At 35.8% G+C, this 11883-nt stretch overlaps 1 protein-coding gene across 1 annotated transcript; it reads left to right on the forward strand.

Annotated features, from left to right (window-relative positions):
- Nucleotides 1–10745: 10745 nt before the first annotated feature.
- Nucleotides 10746–11678, forward strand: LOC143687634 (olfactory receptor 2A25-like). Its single transcript, XM_077164778.1, has one exon. The coding sequence runs from the start codon at nucleotides 10746–10748 to the stop codon at nucleotides 11676–11678; it is 933 nt and encodes a 310-aa protein (XP_077020893.1).
- The last annotated feature ends 205 nt before the right edge of the window (nucleotides 11679–11883 follow it).

Consider the following 11883-nt stretch of genomic DNA (forward strand, 5'->3'; position numbering starts at 1 on the left):
AATATTTGCCATTTTGTATCTGGCTTATTTTATTCAACAAAATGTCCTCAGGGTTCATCCATGCATCTCATGCATTAGAACTTCATTCCTTCTTACAGCTGAATAACAGTCCACAATGTTTCGGGTGATGGACACTTGGGTTACATCCATCTCTTGACCTCTGGGGAAGATGCAGATAGGGAAAGAAGATGGCAGGGTAGGGAGCTATAGGAATCTCTCTTCCTCCAAAAAACAGCTAATAGGCAAAAACTGTATGAAACAACTGTTCTGGGTCCCTAGAGGCCAGGGGGCACCGTATGGCATCCCGGGAAGAGCAGGACAAAGAGACTGAGAAACTAGTACAAAACTGTAACTTGCTCCACAAAAGTGGCCAGCATCCATCTCCAGCACTCAAGGGGAGTTACTTCAGTCCCATTGCTGGTTCCCTGCTGCAGATGGAGTCAGACATGGAAGCCCTTCTCCCCAAGAATTAATCACAACTTTTTTTTTTTCGGTGAATTTAGACTGTTGGGTCCCAGCTCCGATCTGCAGTTTTGGCCTGCCCTGGATAGGAACCTCAGAAGCCATTGTCTCAACCCTGCCTCCAACAGGAGATGAACTAAAGGAGGTTTAAAGACATACTGCCTACTTACGACTGCTGGGAAGAGTTTACAAAGAGTACCATCTGCTGAGCAGATCAGGAAAGTTCAGCCTCAGGTTGCTGACAAAAAGACCTTTTGGCATCTTTCCTGACCCTCTTTCCAGGGACCTTTGGAACTGGTCTGCACTGCCTTTTTAGGTCCTTGGCCCTATATTAGCTGGAAAATACTAACTTGAGAATGTCTTTCCTGAGGTGACCTTCCTCCCTGAATCTTCCCTCCAGACAAAAGCACTTAGAAACAATGAAAAAAGAGTAAATAATAATAATAAATAACTTTAGAGGAAAAGAAATGACAAAACAGATCAAGATTCCCAGAGAAGGAACAGAAGAACGGATTTTTCCTCCCTGGAGGTGAAACAATTGTATAAACAGAGCAATCTTAAAAATTGTATCTCATACTCAGGGCCAGAATCTGTTGTAAAAAAAATTCAATAAATCTGATTGGTTAAATACAAGTAATTCTAAAGCTCTAGAAAAAGTTGAACAAAGTGTCAAGGAAGAAACTTAGACAAAACTAATCAAGAACAAAACCCTAGAGAAGGGTAGAGACTTAAATACTTTTTTATCATCACAGTTGACTTTTTTCCCTTCTTCTTTTGTGCACAATAACATACACAAAAAAGCTATAAATTTCGAAGCACAGCACCACAATTAGATGTAGAACATATTTCAGTCTTTGACATGGGTTACAATTTCACAATTTTAGGGTTTTACTTCTGACTGCTCTAAAATACTGGAGACTAAAAGAGGTATTAATTTAATGATTCAACATTCACATTCATTTTTTAAGTCCTGTCTTCCATGTATAATTCCACCATCACCTTTGATCTTTCCATAATTCTCTTTGGGATTGTTTGGACTATGGCAATTCCAAGTTTTTGCTATTGGAAGAGTCTGTCAACAATATGGGGTAGGGAGATGGAACTATCTGAAGTTCTGGAGAGGCCAGGCTAGGTTCATGACTTATTTGGACCAGGGACCCGCCTGGAGTTTGTAGATTTCTGGAAAGTTACTCTAGTGCATGGATGGGACCCTTGTGGAATCTTATGTAATGCCCTAAGTGTTCTTTAAGATTGGCCGGAATGGTTTTGGTTGGGGGTTGGCAGGTTATGACAGGTAGCAAGGTCTACCTGAAGCTTGCATAAGAGCAAGCTCCATAGTAGACTCTCGACTCTATTTGAACTCTCTTTGCCACTGGTACTTTATTAATTACTCTTCCTTTCCCCCTTTTGGTCAGGATGTAATTGTTGATCCCACAGTGCTGGCTGTGAATTCATCCCTGGGAATCCTCTCCCATGTTGCCAGGATATTTTCATCCCTGGATGTCATGTCCCACATAGTGGAGAGAGCAATGATTTCACTTGCAGAGTTGGGTTTAGAGACTGAGTAACAACTGAGGTCCTCCAGAAGTAACTCTTAGGCATGCCTATAGGTAGTCTAAGCTTCTCCACTGCCTATATAACCTTCACCAGAGTTAGCCTCATGATCGAGGGCATGGCTTCTAATTTGTTTTATAATAAACAGGAATAAAAAGCCCGGAGAGATTAGATTGAGATGTTATTATATTTATCTTATAGGAAATCTATAAGAAAGGAGAAAATGAGATAAAATAGTCATTGAAGAGATCATTGTTGAGATTTTTTTCTGAGTTCTCATATCAAAAGAGTACTCTGGATATCAAGTAGCATGAATAAAAATTAATCCATAGCTAGACATATTATAATGAAAGTACAAACCATTAAGGGGAAGGAGAAAATTATAAAAATTCTGACTTGCCAATTCCCAAAATTGTGTAAGCCAATTCCTTATTATATATTTCATATGTTATTATATGTTATATATATATTATACATATATATTATATATATATATATATATATATATATATATATATAAACCCTGACTTATACAAGATGCAAAAGAATACACACCATTACATTTGAAATTTCTAGGAACAGTTTTTTTTTTTTGTATACTGTGTGGTGGGATCACATGTCATTATTTTTCTGTATGAGTATCCTGTTACTGCAGCATGTAGGAACAGTTCTGTTTTTTTAAGAGATGAGTTTTTAAAAATTCATTCTACATTGAATTTTGATAATATAATATTGTGTCAAATGCATATTTACAGAAAATATTATAATATTTATCCATTTTAATGCTTTGATTTTAAATGTCATTTGGCATGCACCTTTCAGAGTACAGCTGTGAAATTGATCAGAACTGTGTATGAAGTCAGAATGTGTGTAGCAAAATATTTTCCAGAAGAACCAAGTGAATAATTTTCAAACAGTTTACATTAACTTGTACTTATCATTTTGTCATAGAAATGTAATTTTTTATCCTAATTTTTATCTTCTGTAAAACTTTTTTTTTGCTTGACCACTTACAAACTTGTAAAAGTTTAGGGATATGCTGTAGGTCCACAATGAATAGTCACAAAATTTTGTTGGTTTACAGAGTCAAAAAATATATGTGACAGTTAAAGGAGAGCTAGTCATGTAGAGGTTATTTTTTAAAATTGCAGGAAAGCTAATAAAATTTTATGTCATGTTTAAATTATTAACTGGAGTGCAATATTTAAAATGGCCATATTATGGAATAGTGTTAGCATGTACTTTACAAATCAGTCAGATAACATTTAGTACAAAAAGGAAACATGTTGACTGTTTTTCCCAAACAGGTCTGTAAGTGGAGACTTAAAAGTTCAAAGCAGAGTATGTTTATGCAGTGGTAGCATTTCATTTTAAAATCTTTGGTACCATATCACAGTTGGACCACAATTTAGTTGCGCTAAATTTCATTCAGCAAACATGGAGGTAACCTTGGAGGTACCAACCTTGGATTCTTGTGACCTGCACAAAGGCTGAAGTTACAACTAATAGAGTTTGTTAATGGCATAAGTCAGTTTAAGACATCCAAATTGTGAATTTACATAGGAAAGTGTGGAATATTTTATCACAGGATATGGCTACTTATTAAGAGAAATAAACAAGTGAAAGAACTGCAAACTCAGTGTACCTGCTGTACCTGTAATACTCTGCATTTAGAAATCAAGTTTGCTATAATATTCAAGGATTAATAAAAGCGGCTTGAAAATGTAAGAGCCTTTAGACTATAAGAACAGGAACAGTGGAAGAATAAAAATGAAATAAGAGAAGGAAAATGATTAAGATAAATGGAGGAAGAGATTTCCTTAGAAGAAAGGTCAGTATCTTTGGAAAGTATTAGATAGATGTATCTATTATAATTGCTCTTAAAAAAATATTTTTTTTTTCTTTTTTGAAAAAACATTATCAGGGCAGAAAAGGTGGTGGGAAGCCAAAGAAATATAATAATGGAAGATGTATGATCTTTGCAAACAAACAAAAATGCCTCCCCAGAAAGAGCTATGATCCAGAAACCAATTGTTTTGGGTTATAAAGCTGCCAGAATGCAATATACCAGAAATGGGTTGACCTTTACAATCGATGTCTGTTTGCTCGCAAATTTTCAGTCCTAAGGCTATGAAAATGTCCCAATTCAGGCATCAATAAGACAGCATCTTCTTTGAAGACTAATTACCAGTGAGTTTGGGTTCCCCTCTCAGATAGCAAGATATCTGCTGATCTTACTCCCCTGGGTTTTGTTGCTTCTGCTTCTAACTTCTTCTCAGTCTGTGGCTTTTCCTCTAAATTTCTCTGAGAGCTTCTCTGTGAGTTCCTCTTAATTTCATCTTTCTTAACTTCAGTATGTGTTTTATACTCCTATAAAGGACTTAGTAAGGGGATTAAAACCCACCTTGAATGGGGTGGGTCACATCTAATCAAAATGTCCCACCTATAATAGGTAGACACCAATAGGTATAGATAAAAGAACTTGACCTTTTCTGGAGTACATTACAGCTTCAAGCTACCACACCAATTAGCTATTGAAAACACCCTCTTAAGTAAGAAGTCTGTAGTAATTAACATCACCCAGCTTTGGATACAGTGACTGCCATCTACAAGTGCAATGACTATTGGGATTTGTGTTTGGCTCTTTTCAAGAAAGTAGGAACATCTTTGTATACATAGAAGATAGTTGCATCATATTTGACCAAATCATAAATGTTCAAATGTATAAAAAAAGAAGAGTGTTTATGTATGCTAGTAGCCAAAAGAGTTGACTATACTTATTACTAAACTATTGCCTTTCCGCTCCACACTTACTCTGTTATCCTATGCTTTTTGAGGCTGGGGTTAGGACTCTGCAAATCACAATTATTCTTTGCTGCCTGGCTTCCGTTTAAAATCTACAAGCAGAGGACACTAAAAGGAGACTGAGAGGCTAGAAGAAGGAAAAAGGAATTTACTCTAACCTGCTTTCTTGTGGCTATTGTCAGCATTGGCCCCAAAACACTTCACCTTGGCAATAGCAGCGGGTTCCTGTCTTCAGCCTTTTTTCCTGATTTTCCCGGAACAGACTATTACTCACTCCCTCTTAGGGTCAACAGCTTCAGCTGGAGGGATCTCCACAGAGGTCTGAGTCCCAACCCTGAAGGGCTAGTCCCTGATCTAGTTTCAGTTACCCCCACTTCTTCTCTTTGTTCCCTAAACCTTGGGGGGTGGTAGCTATTTCATGCAGTTACTACCTATTTGTCTATCTGAGAACACCATCTTTGCTGTTTTGATTCTTCAGTACACATAACCATTTTGTTATATTAATTTCTCTGTGTTGAAATACCTAGTATGGTTTCTGTTTTCCCAACTAGATCTTGTCCAGTTTAAAGAGAAATTAGGAAAACAGTCTTTGAGGTTTAGGACAGTTATATAGGTGATTACAAAAAATATTGGCAGATATGAGATTTGAAGGACAGCAAAATTACCATAAGATAATTTTTAAAACTCTCTGGTGTGTTCCAAAGTGACCCAATTATTATAAGTGAGTGCAGACATTACCTGCACCCTGAAGGAACATGGACAATTTAGGAATTAGATCTCTAAGTAAAGGCAAAACAAAAATGAGGCAAAAATAAGTGGGAGCCAGGCAGGATAACACTATAGTTTCACTTTATAAAGCTAGAAAGAAAAAGAAGACACACAAAGTCAAGAGAAAGATGGTAAACAGAAAGCACAGATGGTAGAAAGTCTGTATATCTTAATAGTTACAATAAATGACTATTTTCACATTCAATTATTTTAAATCCATAAAACTCAACTAAATATTATTTGTAAGAACAACTATTATGCAATCACAAAAAAAGACTGCAAATAATGGGATTGGAAAACATTTCAAGTGCAAATACTTAGTAAACTGATACAGTCATGTAAGTACCAGGCAGATATTGACATTTATGCATATATAAGGCAAAAAAAACCCACTAATTAGTATAAAAAGAGGTATTATATAATTATAAAGGGAACAGTCAATCACAAAGATGAAAAAATTATAAATATGCTTATACTTAATAACATAGCCCTAGTATAAAATTAGAAAAAAATACAGAATTACAATGAAAAGATTAGCAAATCCAACTGCAAACTGAGAAACTTAGCAAAACGCTCTCAGTAATTAACAGATAATTCTGAAAAACAATTGGAAATAAGAAACTCTGAAAAACAAAATTAACATATTTGGTCTAACAGGCATATAAAAAACTGTACATTAAAGTAATAGAGAATATAAATCACGTCAACATAACATTTGCAGAAGTTGAATAAATATAAAGTGATAAGACACTTCAGAATTTCAATGAATCAATATAACAAGGATTTGTATATTTAGCATAGTGATCATAAGTTTGAAATTAACAATAAAAGGATAGTGAAAATATTTGGAAAACTCTTACACAATTTGTGTTTTAAAGATGGAGTTAACAACAATGAAAGCTCTAAATCTCAAAACCAAGATACATAACTAAAATGAGAAAGAAAAACAAATTTATAGAGCAAGTCGCATTTATTTAAAAAAAGACTAATAATGAATGAGTTAAATATTCAACTCAGGAAGATATAGAGAGCAGGAATTATAATTAAGGTAGGATATAATTTACATAGGAACAAGCTTTTTGAAAAAATAAAGAATTATGAGAATCATTAAAACAGAAACTTCATTTTCTTAAACAACACATGCCAATAAAATATATAAAACTGATCACAAAAAAAGGACAAAGGTCGGTAGAGATAATGCATACAAAAAAGATATATAAGTACATAACAGATAAGAGATTTGTAAATTATAATAGAATGTCTGACAAAATTTATTCCAGTAAACTTAAAAATTAGAAGCTATGCATAATTTCTAGAAAACCATGTAGTTTTTAAAACTTCCTCAGGTAGAAATAAAACGTCTGAACAAAAAATGTTCACAAAATGGAATTGATGTTCAAAATCTACATCCAGATGTCAACAAACCATAATTTTAAAGGAGTTTTCACAATCTTTAAGGAACAGCTAAATTTATATATATAAAAACTTTTTGAGAATAGAAAAAAATGAACAGTTATCCAGTTCACTTACTTTACAAAGCTACAATGACATTGATTTAAAAAAACACGCAGAAAGGATAGTAAAAAAAAAAATGTATTGAATAAATCTCAAAAATGAACATAAATGCACAAATCCTAAATAAAGTAATGGTAAACCAAATTCAACATTTTTAATATCAGGCAAAATAGATTTTTTTCGACAAAATATGATTTTAAAAATATATTGTGAGGGTACTTCAGTGGTAAAATTCTCGCCTGCTATGCAGGAGACCTGGGTTCAATTTCTGGCCTGTACACTCCAAAAGAACAAAAAGATTCAACAAATGGCACTTCAAAAACAAAGGATATTCACATGGAAAAGAATGAAATGTGACCCCCACTGCACAGCATACGAAATATTAAATATATATATACGTATATATAATGAGACAAAGAAGAGCCTTATATGCTCATAAAATTAAAAAAGAAATTATTTAGTGAGTTTAACAAGTTTATATGTTTATAAATTGAACAATGAAGAATGTACAGGTAAAAGTGGCTGTTCCTTTGTAAGCACCAGATTGCCTTATGCATTTTCGATACAAGGGAGCAGCATCTTTCCAATACATGAGGATACCATTTGGACTCCAGTCACCAATAAGCCTCTCACTGAACAGGTCTGATGGAGAAAAGCCCATTTCATACCTACTGTAGGTCAGAGCTCTCATGGTGGAAAAAAAAAACACTTTGTCCCTTTTTTAGTTGGTATTTAAACTAAAAGAACTTAATTTTTTCTGCCTTCCTTATCTTTTAGTAGATTTAGATAATATGCAAAAAGGAAGATATATTGGCTATATTGGCTCATTTGCATCTCTTAGAATTGTCAAACAGTGTCAGATGATTACCATTCCAGAAGCAGGAGAAAATAGTAGTCACAGGCTGTGACAGGTTTAATTATGTACCCCAACAAACACATGTTCTTAATCTTAATCCACATCCCTACAGTGTGAAACTATTGTAAATAAGACCTTTGGAAGATGTTATTTTTAGCTAATGTGTGACAAACAACACGATGAGACTTGGTCCAGATTACTGGAAGCCTGTAGTCACAGAAACCAGGAAAAATGAGGGCATTGCCATGTGATGAGGCAGAAAAAAAAGCCAGGATTGCCAGCAGCCAGAACTAGAACACTGAACTCCCGGGTGAAAGTAAGCCTGGCAGGTATCGTGATTGTGGATTTCTTCATGCTGCAAAATGATGAGTTAATATATTCTTGTTTAAGTCAACCTATTGTGTACTATCTGTAATAGCAGCTCTGGTGAACTGAGACAGACCTAGGGAAATTTTTATCTTTCCTTCACACCTTGAGCTCAAAATCTCCGGAAATTAAAGAATATAGATTGGTTCCTTGTAAGAATTTCCTTCCTTGTTTGTGTTCCAGTTAAAGCCTACAAAACAGGGTTTAACAAGTCCCATTGGGCTGATTTATCCTCTTTCCTGTCTCTCTAGCTTGTTCCGTAAAGCTTCTTAGGACCTGCTAAATGGACTCACTTCATGAATGGAATTCTCTGTGGAGACCTGTTTGAATTAAAAAAAAAAAAAAGATGTATGTTCAGTCCCCTCCTGGGCAAAGTGCAACAAAAAACTCAGCCTACACCAGAGTAGATGGAAATAATATATAGGTTCTACTTGCCCCAAATACCACCTCATCTATTTGGAGGGTTAGTGGGTGGGGGAATTTCAGAGTTCTTGAAACCTTATAAATCCAAACTTGTGGTAACTGTTAATGTATGAATGAGTCCTAGGGCCTATTCTATTGCTTCTTCTTAAATTTTTGAGCATGGCCTCTGAAGGGAGTGAAGAAATCATTGGCATATTGTCATGAACATTCCTCCAAAGAAAACCTAAGATAAATACAGAGAAAGTCCCCTTTCCCAGGAAGGGAGAAGGTGGCAGTTGTGTGATGGATCTTTATCCCTCACTCTACACCAAATGCTCAAGAGCATGGCTGAGCCAAAGCAGAGAATGCAATCACCTCTTCTGAGAGAAATCCTGCCACACTTGCAGCACTTTTTATTCTAAGAAGGTCCTTGGTAGAAATGAGCTCTAACACTAAACTACAGATCCTTTTTCTTGATTGTGTAGTTTTAGCCAACTCATATCCAGCTTGCCTTCTTGGTTTAAGTTTATTATATTTCCTAGTCTTCTTTCACTGTACAATTTTGATAGCCTATAATGAAATCTCACCATGTAAAATATAATTATTATTATCTGTAAATATCAAATTTCTGCAATTTATAGACTTAGCTACTAGGATAATTTAACTAAAAGCCATTGTCTCCTTCAGACATACCTAATATGGATAATTTACTTTGATGTATTTGGTGTTGAATTTCTTGTTTAAATTCTAATATGAAATAACAGTCTGTGATATTTGCCTGTAAGTTTCTATTGTTCCATGAATGTAGGTAGAGTTTTTGTGAAATAGTGGGCATAAAGCTGCAACAAAATGGATTTATGTTACAAAAGAAGGGTGTCCTCAAGGTTTTATTATTAGACGTGAGCTTCCTTTTCTTAAGTTATTTAAAAATAGCAATTATAGTTGTGAGTTCTTTTAATGGGCTTGTCAATCCAAGCAGGTAATATGTGCCATCAGGCAGAAACTATCTTATATTCCCTCAGAACGAGGCAATTGGCAGAGCATAGTAGATATTTAGTGATACTTGTAGACTTTGAGTTTGGGCTATTATAGATAGGAGGAAAATGAAGTATACCCATTGATACTTCTACTTTAGTTTATTTTTACTTTCATCATGTGAATTATTAGAAATATCATTTCCATATGTTCATTAGTCCCAAATCTTAAAAGAAAACTGAAGGGAAAATGGATAATATTTTAGTACTAACTTAGGGCTACTGAATCCTGCAGTTGGAAGGAACCTTACAAATTTTCTAGTTCAATTTCTCACATGGTATGGGAAGCTCATCTCGAACAGATGGCTAATCAATCTCTGATTTGAAACATTCATGACAGATAATTCATTCTTAATAAAACAACCAAATTCAAGGAGGTGATACCAATTGTTGTGAGATTATTTCTTGGACCAAGTTAATATCACCTCTCTATAGTTTCTACCATGGATTCTGATCCTTTACTGTAGGTAGAAATTACAGTGGTTCAAACCTCAAAGACTCAAACTTAGTCACAGAAGGATTTAAACAAATTTGATAAGGCACAACAAAGTAAGGATTCACCATAAACAATAATTAATTAGCTTTTTTTCTTATGGTAAAAGGAACTACTGACATGTTAAAGATCTTACATATCTAGGTCTACAGTTAGAGCTATTGTTCTAGGATTGTGTAAAGATAAGGTCAGGGTTCATCATGAAATGATTTAATGGGTTTAATGATGTAATCATTTCATTTAAACACACAGGCAGTTTGGGAATAAAGATTTACTGAATACTGTTATAGAATACTGGGATTTAGCTTATCACAAGTGACAAGATTTCCTTCCCTTTCGTTTGGAACAAATGTTTTTCACTTAGAGACTAACAGGACAAATCTCATTGAGGCTGTAAGACTTCTTTTCATATGACATTCAGTAATACACACAGATCCATCACATCTTCAGATGTTGACTTACCTAATTCTGTTGTCTCCTTCTTAGGAAAATGGGGGAAAATCAGACTTCCACCACAGAGTTCATCCTACTGGGATTTCCCCTTGGTGCACAGATTCAGATGCTCCTCTTCGGAATATTCTCCCTGTTCTATCTCATCACTCTGCTGGGGAATGGAGCCATCCTGGGACTTATCTTACTGGACTCCAGGCTGCACACGCCCATGTACTTCTTCCTTTCACACCTGGCCCTTGTCGACATAGCCTATGCCTGCCACACGGTGCCCCAGATGCTGGTAAACCTCCTCAATCCAGCCAAGCCCATCTCCTTTGCTGGCTGCATAACACAGACCTTTCTCTTTTTGACTTTTGCTCACACAGAATGCCTTCTTCTGGTTGTGATGTCCTATGATCGCTATGTGGCCATCTGCCACCCTCTCCAGTATACCAGCATCATGAACTGGAAAGTCTGCATCATTCTGGCAACGACTTCTTGGATTTTAGGAGTCCTCTTAGCCTTGGTACATGTAGTATTACTCCTGCCATTACCCTTCTGTGGGCCCCAGAGAGTTAACCACTTTTTCTGTGAAATTATTGCTGTTCTCAAACTTGCTTGTGCAGACACTCACATTAATGAGATGGTGGTCTTGGCTGGGGCAGTGTCTGTGCTGGTGGGACCCTTCTTCTCAATTGTGATATCTTATATTCATATTCTATATGGCGTTCTAAGGATCCATTCAGAGAAGGGACACCAGAAAGCCTTCTCTACCTGCTCTTCCCATCTCTGTGTGGTTGGACTCTTTTATGGCACAGCCATTATCATGTATGTTGGGCCCAGATATGGGAATCCCCAGGAGCAGAAGAAATATCTCCTCCTGTTCCACAGCCTTTTCAATCCCATGCTCAACGCCCTGATATATAGTCTGAGGAACAAAGATGTCAAAGTTGCCCTGAAGACGGTGCTTACTAAGGAAAGAACTTTATGAAAGCCTTACAGAATAATAAAATGACTTATGATTAAAGAGATCTGAGAAGCCAACTCATCTAATACCTGCACGGGATGTATAGACATGCTCTGGGCTAAACTTTTCATCTTAAATTTTTCCAATGGCTCTCTTCCTATGGTCAGGAGGACTCCTAAAATCCAGGAAGTAACTGCCAGAGTGCTATAAACACTGCAGCTCAGATGGC

This window comes from Tamandua tetradactyla, chromosome 1 (genome assembly GCF_023851605.1).
Source record: "Tamandua tetradactyla isolate mTamTet1 chromosome 1, mTamTet1.pri, whole genome shotgun sequence".
Lineage (NCBI taxonomy): Eukaryota > Metazoa > Chordata > Mammalia > Pilosa > Myrmecophagidae > Tamandua > Tamandua tetradactyla.

Coding starts and splice junctions, on each gene's coding strand:
- LOC143687634 (XM_077164778.1), top strand. CDS start 10,746: ATGGGGGAAAATCAGACTTCCACCACAGAGTTCATCCTACTGGGATTT.